Source organism: Falco rusticolus, chromosome 4 (genome assembly GCF_015220075.1).
Source record: "Falco rusticolus isolate bFalRus1 chromosome 4, bFalRus1.pri, whole genome shotgun sequence".
Lineage (NCBI taxonomy): Eukaryota > Metazoa > Chordata > Aves > Falconiformes > Falconidae > Falco > Falco rusticolus.
The window spans coordinates 101,796,565-101,818,572 of NC_051190.1; the positions used below are offsets into that span (position 1 = coordinate 101,796,565).

The following is a 22,008-nucleotide window of genomic DNA, read 5'->3' on the forward strand; positions in this document are numbered from 1 at the left end:
CAGCAGTGAACCCTCGACCTCGGAGTAAGGGCAGCGCCCGGGCAAGAAAAGCTCCCTCCTTGCTTAGGGCAGCCTCCCCGCCGCCGGTCCCCTCACGGCGGGGAGGGGAACCCTGCGGGCAGCTCCCTCCCGCGCCCGGCCGTGCCCCGCCACCCTCCCCCCCGCCGGAGGAGGCGGTGGCGCCGGGCCAGCAGCGCAGAGGGTATTAATAGGCGGCCCGGAGGCAGCAGCTGAGCGGCTGCCGGCGTGTGGGGGGAAGGCTGCGGGCGCGGCGCGGCACTGGACGGCTCGGCGCGGGAGCGGACAGGGCGACGCCGGGGAGGTGCCTCCCCTCCGGTCCGCACCTGGCTCCCACCACGAAGGCGAGATGGAGGGTAAATGCCGGCGGGGCCAGAGCCGCCTTCTCCCTCCTCACCCCGCACCTCAGCGGGGCAGCGGCCCCCGCCCGCCGCGCCTCAGGCAGCGGCTGCCGGCGCGGCGCCCCTCGGCGGTGCTCGGGGAGGAGGGGAGCGCCCCGCTCCCTGCCCCGCGCGGGGCCTTGGGCCCCTTGTTGTGCCGGCCGCCGGCTTGCTGGGGCTCCCGGAGCCTCCCCGCCGCCGCTGCCGCCGGGCCCGGGCAGGAGAGGGACTCCGGGGTAGAGGAGGGAGGCAGGGTGGGCGCGCAGGCACGGTGCGGGGCGGGGGGGGCTTCCCCAGCGCGGAGCCGTGCGGGGGCTGCTACTGCCCAGCTCCAGAGCCGCGGTAACGCAGCCAGAAGGGTTTAATCAGGTACAGAGTTTGCAACAGTGGTTATAAAAACATTACGATGGCACAGTATTTTTGTTGAAGTAAATGATCCTTAAAGACTGGTGTCCTTTAATTTTTGCTAGGCATCAGAATAAAACGGGCATGGCCGTACATACAGGGATTCGCTTTGCAGCAAAAGGCCCCAGGAAGGGAGAAGTTAATCCTGTTTTACAAATGTATTACCGAGTTAACTAGTTTACCTGCATAACAGGAAGGCCTTGCATCATTATGTAAGGAAAAAATAAAAGTCGACCATGTGTTTGTGATAGTTGGGAATGTGGAAGACCTATGGTTGATACAGTAATGAGACCTCTGGGGAAGCCTAGGAAGTGCAGAGACTGAATTGTGGTGCACCAGGTCTTCACCTGTGCCATTATGTGCAAAGTTAAGAAATTAATTCCTTGGGCTTGCAAGTGGAAACCAGTTGCAAAGTCAGAAAATTGTAAAAGCATTTGCAGATGGCTGCCCCCTTTCCTACAAGATCAATATTCTTGATAAGAATTTATCTGCTCCCCAAACTAGGAATCTCTTATGAAAACAAAAAAACCTCGGGCACTTTTTTTTTTTTTTTTTTTTTTTTTACCCTAAGCATGGATGAGATGCTATGAAAGTTTTTACTCCCTGGTTGAGAAAGTCTCCCAGATGTTCAGTGCTGTGTATTTATGGGTGACCCAAGTCATTAGCACTCTACTGGTGGAAAATCTCCAAACAAAATAATGTATTTAAAGGAAAAGTCCACAAGCTTAGTATTTTAAGAACAGTGGTTCCGTTTTGATTGATTTGATATAAATTGAATGAGCATTGTAGAGTTACGTGACAATTCTGGTGTGCAGTAAATGTGTTCTAAAGTGCATAGTAGTTTAAGGCTGTACTGTGCAAGTAGCAACAGCTGTAGTATGTGAGTATCAAGGGCAGTACTGTATGAGTGACAGCAGGTCCAAAAGCTATTTGCAGCTTATCTTAATATCCTCTGCCAAGACAACACCAAGTATAAGCTGCTAGTGGTTGCTAAGACTGAGATCCTGGTGTTCCCCTTCAGCTGGGTAGTAGCATTTTTGTTCAAGTATTGCCTGAAGTATTCTACCAAAAGTCTAATTGCCTTTGTACTGTTAAGACAGAATGCATCTAATGAAAATACAATCCCTGCCTTTATTGCTGCAGGATTTTCAGTCTCTGCCTTGTTCATTAGTAGCATCTGTAACTTTTGCATACTTTTATCTCTTGTGAGGAATTCTTTACTTTCCCTGTCTTCTCTTCCCTTTACTTTTAGTGATTTGCTGTGGTGGTTTCCGTCAGGTTGTGTCTGGTGAATTAACTTCACATTGGGTGGGATGGTGAAGGAGGTTGAGCTGCATTGTAGCCTTTTCTACAGATGGTGATCGTTGCTTTATTTGTGAATTCAGGTGATTTGGGATCAGGGGAAAGATTTTGCTCCTGTTATAATGAGCTGTTGAAGAAATGGGGCTCATTGGTTCTTGAGGTGGTAAGGTCTTTGCTGCCTGCTGAAAGCTGCCTTTTTTCCCCCTGGCAGTTGTGAATCCACAGATAAAACCAGGCCTTCTGGGCTGATATGTGCACTTCTCCTTTCAGTACTAGTTTTATGTACTCCTAGCTTTTAAGGTTATATGGGAGAACATCTAGGAGAGAGAGTCTGAAGGTACCTGCTTGTTGCAGCAGTAGCATTGCGTTTGCTTTGCACATCTGGAGCAGCTGGCAGAGTGGGTACAGCTGGAGCAGATACTTGGATGTGCATAGAGTTACCCTTGTAGTGGCCACTGTGGTGAATACAGCGGGAGTACTCTTTGGGGGTGACACTTGGTTTTTTTCCTTTTTTGGTTTTGTTTAAGCACCCTTAATGTATCTGAAAGCAAGTGCTTGTGAGGTTCATCTTGCTTGTTGCTAATTGAGCCTAATTTCTCGCAGACCTTATCACCGTTGTCCACATGGTCAGCCTTAATGACTGTGCAGGGGTGAGTAGGAGGATTTTTTAGGCTATGCTCCCAGTAACGCAAAAGATAGCAAAATCCCATTAATGAGAGGCAGCCAAGTTGTAGATTCCGACTTCTAGCTGCAGAAACGGATCTTGACTGCGTATATCCTTCAGTCATTTGGCATGAGGTAGCATTCCAAGGTTGTTTTGGCACGGAGAAAGCCTGGATAATTCTGTGTTTGGATTAAAAAAAAAAGAAAAAAAAAAAAAGGTGAGATGTTTCCTTGTGGGGATAAAGGCTGAGTCTATTAAGCAGGATTTGAAGTAGTTTACTAGCTCATCAAGTACCACAGAGTTGGAGCTGGAAACCACAAGGGGAAGGGAGCAGCCAGCATTTATGCAGTATGCTGCTTTTTGACTTCTGAATTGCTGGCTGCTTGGTGTGTGTTTATGGTATGTTTGAGGTGTTACGTCATTTGAGTCTGCCAGCAGACTGGGGAGATAAGTCAGCAAACATATATTTCATGTAAGATGCTGCTGTGTTGCCATCTCAAACAGCTGTAATGTGAAGCATGGTAAAACATACTGGAAGTTAGGGTGACTTTAAAGCTCTGGTAATGTGACACTCGCGTTAGTATTTTGGTCAGAACAGAGGGACAGGATCTCTCCTGCATCTTAACATCTGATCTGATAAAAAAGATATTAGGATCTTTGCTAATATTATTTCATCAGAGGAAGGGAAACATAGGTTTGCAAGAAATGAAGTTTGCATCAAATAAAGGCATTCTGTGTGAGTGCATTTGTTATGCTTTAAAATTAATAAGAATTTTCTTGGCAGTTAATGAATGTTTAGTGAAGAAGCTTAATTTGACATTTGAGAAGTTCAATAAATAATTCTTCTTTCTTGATTAAGGCATCTTTTAAGCTGTCACTTACACAACCAAGAATTGTGACTTTTTAATGCATTGGGAGATCTTGTTGCATACTGATTCAGCAGTTATTGCCTATTAAACAGTTTAGATTTCATGTGCCTTAATTTTGCTGCCCTTGATTATTTTAAGCAGTCTGCTTTTTTTTTTAGACCATTTGTATTTCCATAAGCATTTATTACATATTTAAAACAGAAAAAATGGACCCATTGAAATACATGTCTGTATTTTGCTGACTTCCTCCGGCCCCCCACAGTCAGGTTTGGGACAGTCAGTCCTAACGCTTATTCCAGATATTTACAGAAAATACCTCTTCAGGCTTTGCAAAAAAAAAAAAGTTAAATTTCTTATGTCCCCTTTTTGCCTTTTCTTGTGTCACAGACTATAGAGGTTGTTGGAGGTGTTTGGTTATAAAGCATTGATAGCTCAAGGATACTCAGCTTACATGGCTAAATTGGTGCCACTACCCCCCCCCCCCCCCCCCCCCTTTTTATTCTCCTGTCTGTGCATGCAAGTTATTTTAACATTAATGGGGATTATATGTGTGCAATGATGAAATAATAAATTTTAAAAGCAAATGGTTGTTGCTTTTTGGCCTGTCAGTGGCAGTTGTTTCTGTTGATTATTGTCAGGCTAGTCTGACGATAAAAGAGTGGCTTTGACCTGGTTGAAATGTGTGTATATCCATCTCTATTACTGTTTCTTGAGTATATGTGATCTTGCTTTTTGAGTTTTTTTTTATTTGTGTGTTGTTTTTTTTTTTTTTTAAATGAAAAACTTGCAAGTATCAGCAAATAAAGGTGTCTTTGAAGAAAAAGTCACTGGACCAGAGGTTTTTCAGTGCCATAAATATGATGAAGAAAGTGGCCCTTAGTGACCAAGGTCTTTTGTCAGTGAAGTAGCAATAACTCTACAAAGTAGTTGGTTAAATCTAGATACTTTGGAAGAGCTTCTGGCTGTAAAGCTTGGATGTCTCTGCCCTTCGTAACATCTCACCTTACGTAAGCTGAAAAGCCTCATAAATATGATGTTATCCGTTGGCAAATGTCAGGGTTTCAACAAGAAAGGTTGTCTCATAAGCAGCTTGGCATCCCTCCACTGGTTACACTGCAAGAGAGCTTGTGTCTCATTGCACTTCTTGAACTCGTTTTTCTCAAGCAGACCTACTCCATTGTCCAAGGATTATTGAGCCTCCTTTGGGGCCAATGGATCTTGTTAAAAAGCTGTTACACCTGCCTGAAGGGGGAAGAGCAGGCAACAAATGCTGTATGTACCTGGTGTTTGGTTGCAGTGCTGATGCTCATCTCAGATGACAGATTAAAATTTTGGCTGGGTCAAAAAAAACCCAAAGCAGGTCATCCATCTTTTGCTTTCCTTAGAGGAAAAATGGAAGATATGAGTGCAGTCAGACTGCGAGTGGCGTGGGGCTTCGGGGCCTCTTCCAGCTGCCCTGCTGGGGCAGCGTTTACTCAGTCTCATTGGTGAGCCCTAGGATGCATAGCGTGGTCAGGTCTGTGCTTCAGCCATGCACCATCCAGGCTGCTGCCCTTGAAAAGGACTGCCAGTGTCTTCTGTGGGCACTTGCCAATGTGTCTTGTCACCCAGCAGCTTGGCTTCTTGCAGCTCAGGAGTGGTTTCACCAAAACCACATGGAAAAATCAAGGCAGGCACAATCTGAAGTGATGGATCCAGAGCCCTGCTGGGTCCCTCATCTGTGTGGTTGCTGCTGATCTCACCAGCAATGTTAAAGTAGTTTATGCAAGGCAGCTTGCTACATTTTGAAAGTGGATTGAACTACTTTGCCATACATAATATGCTAATAAATTATGAATGTCTATGTAGAAACTAGTTCAGAGGACCTAGTGGGCTGTGAAGTTGCATCCCGTTTTACTGTGCACTAGCTTCCCTGTGTTGTTAGTAAATAATGACATATCTCAGAGCAATGTCGTTAACCTAAGTTAGTGAGCAGTAATTGGAAATTCTTTGTAGGAAACAGAAAATATGGAAGTGTTTATGATGTTAACAAAAAGTGAAAGTTGTTCTGTCTGTCACTTGAACGTAGAGGGAAAACTTCCTAAAAAGAAATTTAGGCTTTCCATCTATTGTTACATTTTAAGTTGCATTGAATCCCAGAAAACTCAGTTTTAGTAAATTACTGCTTTCTTAGCTGATTTTTGAAAGACTGGAGTTAAAAATTGGTTTTATATTGTGACTGAAAATACAGTTCTTGCATGAAATTACAGGCTGTAGTGGACTCTTAAGTCAAGTTGCAGGACTTACATTTGGAAAACAACCTCAATTGCATTTTCATTTCAGTTTTTTCCAGTGGGAAGCAGAGAAAGAAATCTCAAGGATTCTTTATATTCCATGTCAGTCACACTTATTCACCACTTCTGTCTGAACTTTGCCTGCTGAAGTTGTTAACTTTGCTGTCCCATGCATAGTGCCTGTGATTGACTTGTATGTTGCAAATATATTTACTTCCCCACAGAAAAAGGAATGTTCATTATCAATGTGCAAGTTCTAATTAAAATAAAAGCCGTTTTGTTTCTCAGATGCTTCCTGTTGTTGGGAGGTGTTAAAAATCAGAACATGTGAGCTGAGAGAATCTCGTTGGGGTCAGGGTGCTGTGATTTCCATTTCATTGCTGGCATCTGCCGTTTCTCAGTTTTGCATCAAGGTGAATTCCAATTCTCCACAGCCTTTCTTCCTAATTGGAAATGTTACCGCATGACTCATTCCTGCAGTTACTTGGTTAGGGCATTGAGAAGTTATTAAATATTAACATCAGTTCCTGAGGTTTGGCCACATAAAAATTCCTGATTTTTGTTTCTTAACGTTTTTTTGAAAAAACTGACAAAAGCATATTCTGCCTAGTACTGTTGTGTATAGCAAACACTGGGCACGCAGTGAACGGGTGCAATATATCATGCCACTCAGCTAATGAGGGTGATCCGCCAGGACTCAGGAAAGCAGAACCTTTCTCCTAGCACAGACCTTGCATTCTCTGTGGGGCTCCTCTCCAGATTTCTCTCTCTCCTCCCAACCTGTCCTTCCAGAATGGGAAACTCTGGTGTGGGATGGAGAATAGGACCCGTTTGTTGTACTGTTGTGGTTCAGTGCTAGCAGTGTGCTCCGAGAGTCTGTTGAGGGGCCTTTGAGCCTGAACACAAGCGCTTTTGTGTTCCTCTGGTCCTGCTCTGTGAAGGTCATGTCTGCATTTTCAAGTCGGAGGATTCTTGGGTGCGGGGGGCCGTTGCAGACCTTCTGAAGGGAAGCACCCAGCTTGTTCCCTGTCCACAGGCCGGGTCCATAAACCTGCAAAACAGGAACAGCTAGTACAGGCACAATTGCATGAGCCTTACGGGACCTATGCCTACTTTTTTTTCATATGGATGGTCTTATCAGGACACCAAGTCAACTTATATACTGTATTCTAAGAAACCTGCATCTCCTCTACCTGGCAGCATGTCTGGGAGATCAGCTTACTAAGAAACAATGTATTTTGCTTTAAAAACCAGAGTGATTTTACTTCAGTCATGTGCATACAGAAAGCTGTGATTAAAGGGGGGGGGGGAAAAAAGTGTCTTTAAAGATCATGTATGCCAGGGGTCTCAAATAGCTGCATACTATGGGATAAGTTTGTGTTTTAATGCTTTGATACACCACATGGCACCACAGCAATCATTAAACATGGTGGTGTGGAGTCTTGACATTCAAGTTTGCTTTTTTTTTTGCTGGACACATTTGGAGAAAATACTGAGGTCTTCTGAAAGAAGAACCATGACTAGATCATACAGAATAAGAACTTTGAAATTCTGTTTTTGATTAATGCTGACAATTCCTGTTGCATTTGTTACAAAGGAGAAATCAGCCTTTGGCCAAAGCCAGCCTTTTGCATCTGCTCAAATAGTCAGCGGTGAACAGGATTTGGCTCTTGCATTCAAGCACAAGCTACTCTTTCACCCCCTTCTGTTCCTGCCTCTTTCTTGCGAGCAGTAAATCTTTCTGGTTATTTTATTCTACTCTCCCAAATGTTGTCAGAACATGCCAAGTACAAGGCTCCAGTTTCTTTCTGTAGTGCAAGAATTTAGCAGTGAAACTTTCTGTATGTTTATGGAAACACAGATGCAGCTTTTAAAATACTTGGTAGCGCTTACATAAAGATACGGAAACATCTAAAATAATGTTTATTTTTCTGTGCATTATTTCAGCTCCAATTGATTTGTTTTCTGCTGGGAGAATAACATTGATCATAAAAATGAAATGCTGGTTGGAAATCCTTAGGCTTCTGTAATAGAATATTTCATTCAGGATAAAATGTAAGAATTGCAGGCTTGATTCTGCCGCTGCTGAAGCCAGTGGCTAAATGCCCAGTTGCCTTCCATTGGAGCAGGATTGAGTCTTCCCTTTTGCAGAAGGATATCTTCAACAGTCAATAATCCTTAATCTCTGATTTAAAGCACTTCCATTTGGTAAAGTTTTAGTTGTTTCAAGCCTGGGGCCGTTTGGCTCAATTGCATTTGATATACTTTCTGAAAATCTGTTTTCTGAGTCTGCTTAGGAGTCTGTTTCTATATTTTTAAATAGAAAAGAGTAGATTTATTGCAGCCACATCTCTAGATGGTTTGCCTATCATGTTTGGAAACAAAAAAGGTTTGTGTGACAAGGTGCAGTTTCTATGAAGTGGGCTTCATGTGAAACACATTCTCTTAGTGCAATCAGGTGTCTTTGAGACAGATACATAAAAGGCCCCAAATTATTTAAAAATAATGTTTTGAGCATTTTTAAAGAGCCAACATGAATTATCAGCTTGTAAAGACAGCGTGTGTGTTTCTTACCTTGAATGCTGACCTCTGAGAAGGTGTTAAAAGATGTGCTATTTAATTTGGGTACTGTGACATAAAAAGCGAACCTTGAATCTTTCTGGAGTTTCACCTATCTAAAACATAATGAATTGGTCATAGGATCTTTTAATATACATGATAAAAAAATATTGTGGAAATTCAGATCTTTTTATGATCTGCTTTGTTTTCCTCTGCAAGGTTTTTAATCTACCAAGAGGAATCTTAAGTTTATTTTTCAGTAAAGAAGAGTTTGGAATTCTCATAAGAACTTACAAAGTCAGTTAGTTATAAGTAGATTAAGTTTCACAGGATTTGCAGTAAAATCATGATGTATGTATATCCAACAGTGCTCTTCCAGACCTGAAGACCTTTATCTTAGAAATTGTGTATTTTGGGGGCTTGATTTAGCTGCTGATTATGAAATAGTTGTTCCTATTAATTTCCAGTAGCATCCTTATGATGTGATCCAGGGCAGAATTTCTCTCAGCAAGTTCAGACTGAAACGGTAAGTGATAACCAAAATAATATTGAAAAAGTGTTAAATAACTTCAAGGTTTATTATTTCATGAAATATAATGTGGTCTAAGTCCTGAACTGTTTGCTGGAGCCTTACACAGGTAAATTGCTGTTGAAATGAAGACTCCTCTCCCCCCCTTCCTTCTGACCCCTCTGCTTTGCCTTTCTCTTTCATAGACTATACCTGAGGCTCAACACAGATGCGTTGGGACTAGTGGTAGACTCTCACCCATTTTCTAGAGAATGTCTTCTTCCTTGGGCTCCACACAGTCTCCTATGGAGACTGTAAAACTGTGTGTAAAGGTTAATAGACCTGCTTCAAGTAGGGAGCTGTTGTTAGACCTATCACCCAGCCCCCTAAAGACCTGGTAGAAAAAATAATGTAAACTTCTGCTTTTGTTTTTTACGCAATCCCTGGAAGAGGTCATTATAAAGTCATGAAAGTATCCATGTAGTATCTGTGTGAAAGTGTCAGAAATAGGGCACCAACAGAAAGCTTTTGCACAGCTTTGGTTCTAGCAGACACCTGAGAAGTGGAGCAGAGGGAAAATAAAAAAGTGAGTTCTTTTGCTCCACTGTCAGTTCTTCCTGTAACCAAAGGAAGTACCAACATCTGTGCTCTGTGATAGATATTAATCTCCCATACAATTTTTTAGATTTTCCATAGAAACAAAACACCTTTGACATATGTGGAGGTGGTAACATCTCCAGGTGATGTCAAGGTTGAGATTCTTTTGTGTTTGTTAAACCCTAGTTGGTATTTAAGGCAGCCATTTATGCATCAAATAACTCTTAATCCAAAAATAGTCCCTGTTTTCTCTGCCCAAAGACGTGATGCCTTCCAATTCCTTGTTAATACCTGGTGTTTTGGGTTTTGTGAAGTTGCCCTGCTAGCTTGTGTTTTGAGAGAAAAACCTGTAAGGCTTTCAAAGCTGCAGTTTCTGTACGGTGCCTCTGCTGTGGTGCAGTGGGAAGCATGATGAGAATTGATGTCTTTGATGCCTATGATTTTCCCTTTTTGCCTGTTGAGGATTTAATACTGTTTACCTTCTTGTTCTGTATCTGTACCACAAGAACATTTATGCATCTTCTACAATAATGTGCCAAAGGCTGCTTTGTTCAGCAAAATTCAGTATTTTACCCCTTTGGATTAAAAATAGAAGTAATTTTAGCAATGCAGAGGCTAGGGGTCTCATTTTTGCTATCAGTATTATGGGAAGCCTGAGGTTCCATCTCATGTTAGAATTTTATCTTGTTTGTCATATCTCTCCTGATAAGTGAAAGTAAACTGAATAGCTTCTCTGAGTCATCAGTGAATAAAACCTCATGGGATTGACAGGGTTTCTTTCAATCAATGGACTTCAAAGTCATACGCTTTTCTAGGCAGAATTGTTCTTCTATATCCTCCTGCGCATGAGAAGCTGTAATTATGATAAGTGTGATGAATGTGTTAGACGGCAGTGTCTGGCAGTCTTCTGGAAATTCAGTTGTTTGTTTAGACATGTGAAAAAGCTACCTTTCTTCTGCACTTTATAACTGGAGCAAAAAGTAAAGCAGTCGATAAAGTTGTTTTGGGCATAGAACTTTCTCCTTCATACACTTTACCCTTCCACCATCCTCACTGTAGATGGAGAACCCTTCAAGGCAACGCTGCCTGGCTTCGTAGATCTTAGCTGTTCTAAGGCGCGATCAGTGGACAGATGCTGTCTGTAACCCAGATAATTTGGATATGGGTAGTTACAGCTTCTCCTTTCAGTGCTATACTGTTTCAAATGTCTGTTCCCTGATATCTCCAGATGTCTCACTTTGGCCTTTATCCTCATGTTGATTAAAACTGGAGTCCTGATCTTGCCATATGAAATCAATACATGAAATAGATATGTGGTTGTTGCTAACGGCTAGCGTCTTAGAAGCGTCCTGGATGTGCTTTCAGAAGTAACGTAAAGGGGGAAGCAGCAATGTGTTTGTGGAACACATCAGGAGAGTACATCTTGTAGGGGATGAAGGTGAGGGGGAGGAAAGAGATTGTCATCAAAGTGAATAAACAAGATAATCTGCACAGAAAATTACTGTAATTAGTGACTGAGGGCACTTAATAGGACAAGTGTAGACAGGAGAGAAGTACAGGTATGTGATATTGACAGCAATCTCAAGAGGTTTTAATCTTCACGGAGTGTAGGTCAGTGAAACTTTGCAAAGGACGAAGAAGGCTCAGAGCAATAGGACTGGCAGGTGGGAAGGAGCAGCATAAAGATACGGGAAATGAAGCTGAAAATTATTTTGTGAAAAAAGGGGAGCAGGAGGGTTGACGTATGGAAGGAAACATTTTCAGCTAAGAAAAATACCTATTATCTCGTACATTATTTCTGTTTATCCAGCTGTATCATGTTCTAGGCCAGAACTGTTATTTTCGTCTGTGTTTGGAAGATGCCGTGCCTGCTTTTGTATGCTACAGAAAGCAATAGATACCATACTGTAGGCTATTATTATCTACATAATAACAATCTAGATTTGAAGTAACGCGTCGGGGTTTTTTGTCTGTAAAGATTCTTCCACTAAAATCTAGGATTTTTGTACATGTGAAAAGTCCATGTGAATTTTTTCCTTAAATTGACTAAATCTTCAGCAATGAAAGAGTATTTCTTTAGTTGATGGTTTAGTTGTCCAGGCCTTGCTCTAACGATGAGTTATTTATCTTACAGTTGGTATTTGCAAACAGGAGATGCTCCAGAAGAAGAAGAATGCTGTTTTGGTGGATGGGGTCATCCTAAATGGTCCAATAATGGACTCAAAAGCAGGAGAGAAATTTGTGGAAGAGGCTTGTAAGATTATAATGGAAGAAGTCATCCGGAAAGCTGATGATGTAACAGAAAAGGTAAAGGCATAGAGTGTTGTTGAGAATTTGTAACAGAGATAAAAAAACAGTATATACATCTAAGCTGTATTTTATTGCACTTTAAATAGCCTCAGAATTGCTTCTAGTCTGCGCCTGGCTCTGAAATAAAAAGACAGCCTTACAAATTGAAAAAGATCATATTATAAAACCTTTCAAGAACATAGTTAGCATGCATATTTGCCAGAAAATAATGAGTTTTTTCATCTCAGAGTACAATGGTCACTTTCTTTGAGATGACAAATGGGTGTAGTGTTTTTCTTGTTTGGAGCAGGGGAAGTTATTTGTTCGCTCCTCAAGGGCACTGGTACTGGAGAAGGAGGAACAGTAGATGTGCTTCCACTGCGAAAGGGCAGTGTTATGAGATTGCAATGGGTTTTGCAGAACCCCTGCTTTAGAGGCTGTATGGGAAGAGGAGCTGCAAATTAATCATGCTTGCCTTTGGGCATGCACTGGTTGCTCTCTCACCCCTTGGGTAGAACAGCATGTGAAAATGCTGCGATTACAAATCCTTAGCTAAGGACAGAATTTGAGCTGCAGGCCTCTTGCTTTTCTGCCTTCCAGCATCTCCCACCGTAATTGTTATGGTCAAGCAATGCCAGAGAGAAAATAAAACCAAGATTTTGTGAGACCGGTTTACCAGAGATATTTTCTGGTGGCATCTAGTGCTGATTGTGGCGTTTGTACCTTTATGACCTCTTCCTCTTGGCTAACCTTTTCACTGCTCATGTCTTCCCGCCCCATCCCCTTCACTAGGTTTGTGAGTGGCAAGCCCCTGAAACACTGAAGCAGATTCTTGACCTGGAGATGAGGGACACGGGAGAATCTCATCAGAAACTCTTGCAACTCTGCCGGGATGTTATACAATACAGCGTCAAAACCAGTAGGAATGTGATTGCTAGTGACGTTATTTTGTATGCTATCTTAGGAAGACAGGATAATGTTTACAATGTTCTGTTGCATTTCAGAAGACCAGGGGGGTGAATGTTTGTTTTCTGCCTGCCTGTACAAGCATGCAAACATTTGGCCGTGTTTCTGTTTGACTGAATGCTGGTCACCGTAGGTTTGACTAAAATGTGTAATCATGGCAAACTAAGTGAAAACTAATTCCTGTAATGCCATTGACATGAATGGTAGTTTCTGTCATTTTGAAGTCTTGTGAAAGTCACCTAGACAAGTGTGATATAACAGTGTAGCAAAACAGGCGGCAGGAGAAGGACCTTTGTGTGCGTGATTTCTTGTTGAGCGGTGAGGAGTGGAGTCACCATCATTGCCCTCATAAATTCTTAGTGATGATTACCCTACATTTACTATTGTTCTTTTTGAGCAATAGTCTCATAGGGTGTTAATTTGCTGATAGGCAGTAATTTCTCTTCCAGATGCTGTGAGAAGAGAGCCTGCAGTGTTTCAGAGACAGTACGCCACATCTCTGCAGGATTAGTTCTCTACAGCTAACCTTTCTGCAGCACGTGTAGTATAATTCAATTTTAGCGAAAAGAGATGAACAACATCTGTTCAGGAAATAGCGCTGTGGATCAGTAGCTCAGGATTTCAGATGCAGCATAGCTTAAGCGGTGTTTTGGAAAGCAAGAAGAACGTTTGATATAGTTAGTTGTGCTTTTCCAGGGCATGTTCCCTGCTACAGTCACCGTTTCTACAAAGTAAAGCTGTAAAATAATTTTGAGAGTCAACTCATGCCTTTGAAAACCATAGAAAAATAGCAATACTGATCTACAGGGGGAGTGCACTAATAATATGCAGATATAATTACTGAGTTACTGGAAGGTGTTCTGTTTATCTTACTTTTGCAAATTGCTGTTAGATTTTCATTTGTTACACTGTGACCTTAGGAAGGATACTGCATGTAAAAACGTGCTGGGCAAATAGTCTTTAAGTATAAACATCTAGTGAAGCCCCAGATATAATAAAATGGGGCCATAGAGTTTACCTGGTTTTGCATGTAAAAGTTACTATGCTGTGGATTAAAATTTAGGTGATGGTCCCTCGTAAGCTGAACTGACATTTTTATAGTCAGCAATAGTACAGAATCTTCTTGTAGTTAGTTATATCTCAGTGTTTCAAGGCAGGTAAATAAATTCTCTTAACTTGTCGTTTTAAGTCTGCATCAGTATTTTCCAAGCCGTTACACTACCTGTCTTGCAATACTCAGACTTTGGTGGGAGCACAAGCACAGCTGCCTGGGATCAGCAGGTTTCTGTATTCTACTGCTTAGCAAAATTTGGCTAAGCATCCATTGCAGGTTCTTAAGACCACTGTTAAAAGGCACCGTGTATACTCAATTGTCAATGCCTTTTCTTGTTTTGATTTGTAAAACTTGTGAAAAACCTGCATTCATTCTGTGCACTACTTACATCAATCAGACCTAGTTTTGGGACCTGAAAGTGCTTATTAAATTTCCTTTGAAAAGATTGCCTAGCCTAAGAAAAGGACAGTAAGTCCAGAATATACTGAGAGAATGATGGAGTGAATTGTGGTTTGCAGTGATCAGTGTTCAACTGAGAGGGCCTGTGATATATTCTTTTTTATGTACATCTTGTCACTGCTTGCTTTTCATCTGCATTTTCAGGTCATCCAAGATTTTTCAATCAGCTGTATGCCGGAATAGATTATTACTCATTAGTGGCTCGTTTCATTACAGAAGCACTGAACCCAAGTGTGTAAGTGTAGTTCTTCTCTTGATGAAGAATTAGCATGCTTTTTGGAATAACAGTGTTTTTTTGTCCCCGCCCATTCTGATTTCTGTTTTCAGTACTACAGAGGAGGTAGGAATTGTGCAGGAATTTGGGAGGGAAAATAGTTTGGATTTGCTGAATAGCTTGCCAGAAGGCTGGGTAATCTGACAAGGCCTTTTTTCATAGTTTGTGAGGTGGGGCTTAAGAGGAGAGATCTTTGTTTTTCAGTACTTTTAAACCTAGACTTTTATTTAGTGCACAAAAGTTAATTGGACTTACTCCATTGTTCATTTCCTTTGAAGTATTCTACACAGAGTAGAATGCAAATGGTTACCTGCCTGTTGTTTGCTTGCAAATGTAAAGCCTAAACAAAAAGTAGTTGTTGTTTTCAATAGATCATTATAACTGATTTTTAGGTGTCAGACTTACATTAAAAGCAAACTCTGGTAAATTACTTTGAGAGTGGAAGTGTCAATGCAAGGCAGCCTGGAACTGTCAGCTACTCTGCTGGGTTGGATACATAGTGTTTTTAGTTTAGAGTTCTGCTGGTGGTGGTCAGCTTCTGATAGATTAGAGAAAGCTGCAAGAAACCTTTATTTAGTTTTAGCAATATTGTGTGGCATGAGTTCTGTACTCTTAATGCCAATCATGATGTTTTTATTTTTGTTCAGATATACATATGAAGTATCCCCTGTGTTTCTGTTGGTGGAAGAAGCAGTCATCAAAAAAATGATTGAGTTCATAGGCTGGGAAGAAGGTGATGGTCTATTTAATCCAGGTAGGAACTGTTTAAATTTCAAGCTGAGTCATTATAAACCAGCTAATACCAGTAATTCCATGAACATTGGATTCATTTAGAGTATTTGAAAATGCATGCAAAAAAAAAGTGATGCACACACAGAGCTATTTAATTCAGGCTTATTTTACGTGTTTCTGGTAATACTTCTGTGATTCTGATCAGCAAATGAATGAAAACAGTTCTATATTAAATAATATAAATCTATAATTATGTGGAAATTAATTATTTGTAACTAGTGCCCTTCCTACCCTTATTAACAGCCATACCAACAGCCTCATGGCACTGAGTCAAACTGACAGACAGGGAGCCAGTTTATGAGCCAGAGACCACCAACCAGTGGTGCTTGAGGACACTGATCTGTGTATCCTGCCTATCAGCTGTGGGAGCCAGAATTTATCTTAGTGGGAGTGTCGTGAGCTTAATTCCTTTGATAGTTTTATTAAATGTTACAATAAGGCCAAGCAAACAAATATTTCTTAAGCTTCTTGATAAGCTATGGTTTTCCATTGTTTCTTAAAGCAGTGTTCTAGCCCACTGTATTGAAATAATGAAGCATAATGATTTTATTCCACAGATTATTTGGATAACAAATGATAAGGCTAAATGTGAAGGTTTTCTATCTAATTTGAGAGTGAGAAGAGAAATTAAATGAGTAAATGGATTTAACACCCCCCTCCAAAAACAGAACAAAGTTAGTAATTTTAGCTTACATGGTAGTAGTAGGAAAACAAACAAACGAAAATCCCCTAGAATTCTTTTTGAAAAAAAATACTAATGGTGTGGATTTTTTTCCTATATCAGATTTGATGTATATTTTCAGTAGAATCCTTGATTTTTATGGCAGAATTGTTTAATTAAAACTTACTGAGGTACTGTCAAAAGGTAAATGAATTGTACTTTTTTTGTGCTAGTTTCATGTCAGGGTTTTCTTACTGCTTTGGTTTTGTTCTTTTAAGTGAATAAAGCCCATACAGATCTCACCTTGCAGATCTTCCAGTTCCCGCTTACTGTAGTTTTTTTCTAATGGCTTTTTTCTTCCCGCAATACTATGAGCCCTGGCTGCCCAAGAGATCTCCTAGGCTGTGTATGGTGAGGCCACGGCAGAGCTCAGTGCGGGCGGCTGAGCTGGCAGTGCTTCAGGGTGAATGGGAAGGAGCTGTTGCAGGGTGTTCTCTGTCAGGGAGAGCTGTTTGGGCATAATTCTTATTCTTCAGGAAATACCCCCAAAAAGCATTCAAATACACTCTGTTTCCATGCATGCTGCAGAGCCCAAAGTTCAAATGGTCTGTAGGCTTTTGAGAAGGAAATAGGCCATGATGGATGCATCTATAGGCTAACTGTATTTATTTTTTCCCTAATAGGTCAAGCACTGAAACACAGGAGAGATACTAGGACTCAGGCTAATATGATATTTGTATGTCTCTCTGCAGGTGGCTCTGTTTCTAATATGTATGCGATGAACTTAGCAAGATACAAGTTTTGTCCTGAGATAAAGGAAAAAGGGCTTTCAGGTTTGCCAAGACTAGTCCTGTTCGCTTCGGAAGAGGTAAAAACAAAACAAAAAAAGCTTGTTGAGCTTTTATTTTTCAATGGCTTTAAAATTGTATCATTTGCATATTTGATGGGGCACTGTTACAATAAATTTGTTGTCAGTGTGTGACGTGGAATATTGGAACTAAGTGGAGAAGTCTAGTGGTAAGTTTACCTGCAGAAGCTTACTTGCTTTCAGAACACAAACACAGATGTTCCTGCTCTTGCTAATATAAGAATAGGTAGTACATGGGGCAAACCTGAAGCAGCATGCATGTGGTGTGTTGTGGAGGTCTGTAGCTTTTTGTTTCCCACTGCATAAAGTCTAGCAGGAACCTTAGGTAGGTTTTGGATGTAAAGTTTTTTCTGCAGTTTTTTATTTGTACTAAGCTGAGCACTTATGGACCTGTGGGATAGTTTTGTGCAGCTCACACTCTGCCCTGTGTCTTGATACAGATTGGTTGTGGTACAGAACCAAACCCACCATAAAGCATTTAAAAAAAAACCTGCTGGAACTTTAGACAGTTCTTCTTTAAATAACTGAAAATATGTGGCTAGCTTTAAAGTTTTTGGGTCATATGTGCCCAAACTGCCTGTGGGAATCGAGGTATAGTCATACATTTATTCTGAAGCAAATTTTTTTAAGGCTTTTTTCTCTCTCACTTGTCCCTCCGATTTTAAGAATTTATAATTTGATTAGTACAGAGTTGTTACTAGTTCTGACTCCACTATATAAAGGCCCCAGTGGAAGTGAGAATCTTGTGTTAGGAAGTATATAGTTACTAGAATAATTTTAGCTGTTAAGTTTATGCTTCAAACAGTTTACAGTGTAAATAGACAAGAGACTTATTTTGAAGAGGCCTGAGGGATTGAGGTATTGCATAAGTTGTCCAAGACAGCACATATATTTTAGTACTGAATCCAAATATCCTAAATAAAGGGATTTTTTTTTCACATGCAAAATATATTTAGGTTTTTCATTCTGAAAAGTGTGCATGTGAATGGGCGTGCCAGTTCATACTTAATCCACCACATTATATCTTAAAAATAGCTAAGGAGGGGAAAATGAGACTGAAACATGTTCCATTAATACTTTTGAAGTGAAGCATGTGGAATTTTTATCGCAAAGTAACATTTTATTTCATTGCAAGATTTTACTAAAACATATACTCTCATACTCCAAACCAAACAAGCATTTAATTTCATGGCAAAAGAAATTTTATTTGACTGCCAGAGTAAATTTATTTTGGTCTCTTTGGTTCACCCGGAAGACCAAAACCATGAAACTTGGTAAATTATTTGTAAGGCGATGCTTTTGATCTGTAATAATTTGCTTGATTCACAAAATGGTGTTGTCTTCAGTACTTAATAATCACTTGCTGTAAAACTGCCCATTTTAGTGGTTAGATATTGTGGCATTTGTCTAAGGTCTTTAGTGTTTATTAATGGTAATATATTCATATATACTTATTTTAGATCCACCTGTACTGAGTTCAAGTTATATTACCTTTTGGAAGTTTGTTTACATCATATTGAGTATATGTGTAGTAAAAAGTATGCTGAAATGCTTGTGTCACACAATCTTTTAAAATTTGTTTTTATTTTGAGTCTTCTTTTATTTCTTCTATTTGGCATTTGTTTTTTTTTTTTTTCCCTGAAGAGGTACCTGGAGAAGAAATTTTTTTTTTTTTTTTTTAAATAAAAGGTCCTGGAGAAGTTAACAACCTGTGTTTATCTTCAATATGAATCAGACAAACCGTTGGCATGGAGAAGCCATGAGGCTATAATGAACTGAGAGTATTGATAAGGAGTCCAAACACATGGCTGCTGAAGGCACTTGTGTCATTTTAGGGCTTGGCTTCAGCACTGTTGAAATGAAATTGTTTTTATCTTGAGTTGCCATGTCCCAGAGCTTCAGTCTAGCACTTGGCAGACTTGAAAAAGTTGCCTTGCTGTAGTGCAGGAAAATGCACAGACTTGTCAGTGACTTAATTTTATGTGGACGGGGGCTATGTGCTTTTTGTATGTTCTTGGATGACATGAAGACGTGTGTTTAATGCATGGCCCACCCAAGGTCCTCTTGTGCTGTTTTGCTTTCAGGAATAAACAGGCTCCTTGTTCCTGCAAGTAAAATGCTTAGCTACTTAAAATTACGGTTATACACAATGAACACTGTTCATGCTACTACTGTGTAGTTCTCTTGCTGGACCATTACAGAGTGATTCCTATGGAGACAGTAGCAGTAGTAGAGAAATTGCTACATCCCACTTCCTTGAGGCATCATTTGTGGCTCTGTAGGAGCTGAATACAGTTGTAGTTACAGATGTCAGCTCACCTTTTGGTCACTTTTTGCTGTTTGAGTTCCATCTCAACTTTGTTCTGCCCCAAGACTGTATTGCATTGATCTAAAAGGTAGAAATCTGCTAAATTTGAGGTAGCTGAGGGTAGAAGATCTGTAAAATGTGCATGCTGATATAAGCAGTTTTTTAGATGCAATGAAACTAAATTCCTCCCCAGTGCAACTTGATCATGAAAGTAATAAAGTGAGAGAGCACAACATTAACTCAACATGCTGTCCCCTGTTGAAATTACAACAGACAAAAATGAGTAATAAAACAATCTAACAATAATGTAATTGCTTTATGCAATCATGTTTCTAGGAAACTTTTTCTAAATCAAGAAAATACAAATTTATCTTCTGATTTAATGAGCACGGGGGAAAGTACCATGTCTTTGTAAACGTTATTAGGAAACAAAAACTGTGTCTAGCTATAGTTAAAAGTAGTACAGTAGCACATCTTAAATGCGCTGTTCCAATTTGATGCTGTGCTCAAAGGCATTCATTTCTTACTACTAATGGATACAAATTTAATATGTCCAAACAAACAAAACTGCAGAAGACATGGCAAGAGTAAACTGAACTCTCTGTATTTTAAATTATTTGTAATTACTATGTAATCTAGTTACAAGTACATCCCCCCCCCGCCCCCGACAGTGAACTATGAACAAGTGAATTGACATTGTTGCAACTGGAGCTGCTAAATGATGCAGTGTAATTTAGCATAAAGGCTTCTAGTGATAATAGCAATAGGGAAAAAAAAAAAGAAATTCTTCTATGTTTTCAGTCAGTATAACTGACTTTCAGTATAACTGAAAGACTACTTTTTTCATCAAAGAAAGCATATTCGAAGTCCATGTAGTAGTACATATCTTGTCCCTTTTCTGTCCTGCTGAAGACGTGACAAAATTTTCCTAGAGGTATAGAAGTACTTGCGGAGACAAGAAATTGTGTCTTTGCAGCCTGTTTTGTTTTGGTATTCCCTTTGTTCTTCTCTTTCACTCTGCTTTTTGGTATCATCTCTCAGATGCTCAACCCTCTTCTATTTTTCCTCCCAGTCTCCCATACCATTTTTTATAATAAAATACATGATTTAGCGATTGCCTGTTTACTAGTATACTGAATTTGCAGGTCTACTGCTTCCTCAGTGTGGAGCGATCTGATTATGCTTGGTGATTCATACCTTTCATTTGAACCTAATGGATAGAAATCAGTGATGGAGGCAACTTGTATTTTAAGTGATTCACTAATTAGTTGAAAACACCTCCAAACTTCTACTGAACAACACACAGCCACTCTACAATCATTATTACCATTATTGATGCAATTTGATGATGTAATGTAAGACTAATTATCCACCTATGTATGTTATTATTCTTGTAACAGTCTAAATGAATGAGCCCTGAAGGCTTTGTGGATGTGTCATGTTACAAAATTAAGCTTTCTTAAACTACTTGGTAGTATCAGGTAGTGTCTTTGTATGCCTTTATTTAAAAAGCAGGTGATGGTTTCGGAAACCTTTTTGTCGGAAAGAAAAAGAGCCCTTTGAGATGATCAGTCTGATCAAAATAAGCATGACAGGCTTTAATACCCTTAATATATTCGTGCCCACACATTAAAATGTTGTACATTTTTCATAATTATGTTCCACAGTAACTGCATTTGTGTGAACTGTCTGGAAGAAAATGGAATTAATTAACCACCTGGCTTCACCTCCTGTTTGAAAAGTAACAATTCTAGACATCTTCACAGTTGCTGGAGTATGTGTTATTTTAACTCTTCAGTAATAATGTGAAAAAGAGCCGATTTTATTTTTGAGGAAAAGTAGTGGTAGGCCAAGGCTTGGATGATCTTGATTCTGAGAACTGTGTAATCCTATGATATGCTGCATACTCTCAAAATGGATTCCTTTGCTATGAATGGCTAGACATTTGGCATGCTGCAGGTTATTCAGAGTGGTTTCGACATCTAACAATATCTTCAGATTAAGAAGGTCACTGTATCTTGAATTCCCAGGCTAATCTTGAAAATGAGTTAAGCCAAGATCAACATACTCTTATTCTGGAATAAGAAAATATTCTTATACTGGAACAACAGTAAACACAGTAGAGCAAGTCCTTATTGAGGTGAATGCTGGAAATATGATAATATATACCTTGAATGTTTGTTTAATAGAAAAAAAGTTGTAAAAAGTACTTGGTGGACTGTGGGCTTTGAGTCCTTCTCACCAGAGCCATTTTCCCACATTCTGATTGAATAAAGGCTCATTTCTAGTATCCTTTGAGCAGGTGAAGGGGCATCTTTTACACTCACTTCATAGCCTTCATAAGTAAATAAATGCCCTTTATTTAATGCAAAGTGGGAATTGGGCTCCATGTATCTGTACTTATTCAAAGACATCCTTGTGATGAGACCTTGCTGAAATAGTAACTTCACTTTCTGAAAAATGCAGACTGGTCCGGACTGCAGCCTTTTGCAAAATCCATGCTAACTTTTGCAGATGTGCTGAGTCTTGTCTAAAGTCTGCTTGCTTTCACAATGGCTTCTAAGATCACGTTCATGTGAACAACTTTCACAATGCCTCCTTTTTCAGAGATAGTGCTTTGAAGGCCTTGGAAGTCCCAATTGTACCACTTCTCCAAGCTTTGGCAAGTCCTGGGACTTGAGCTTCTTGATCCCATGAAGAGAGTTGCTGGATCAGGCCAAGGGTTAGTTTAGCATAGTACCTTATCTCTAGCAGTGGCCAAC

The 22,008-nt window shown here is 40.2% G+C and overlaps 1 protein-coding gene across 1 annotated transcript in view; it reads left to right on the plus strand.

Moving 5' to 3' along the window:
• Positions 1 to 216: 216 nt before the first annotated feature.
• GADL1 (glutamate decarboxylase like 1) overlaps positions 217 to 22,008 on the plus strand; it is an 85,536-nt gene continuing 63,744 nt past the window's right edge. Inside the window, exons 1-6 of the mRNA XM_037386852.1 lie at positions 217 to 374; positions 11,710 to 11,882; positions 12,657 to 12,783; positions 14,488 to 14,578; positions 15,265 to 15,371; positions 16,823 to 16,938. Coding sequence (XP_037242749.1) covers positions 368 to 374; positions 11,710 to 11,882; positions 12,657 to 12,783; positions 14,488 to 14,578; positions 15,265 to 15,371; positions 16,823 to 16,938 — 621 coding nt within the window. The 5' untranslated portion in view covers positions 217 to 367. The remainder of the gene's footprint in view (positions 375 to 11,709; positions 11,883 to 12,656; positions 12,784 to 14,487; positions 14,579 to 15,264; positions 15,372 to 16,822; positions 16,939 to 22,008) is intronic.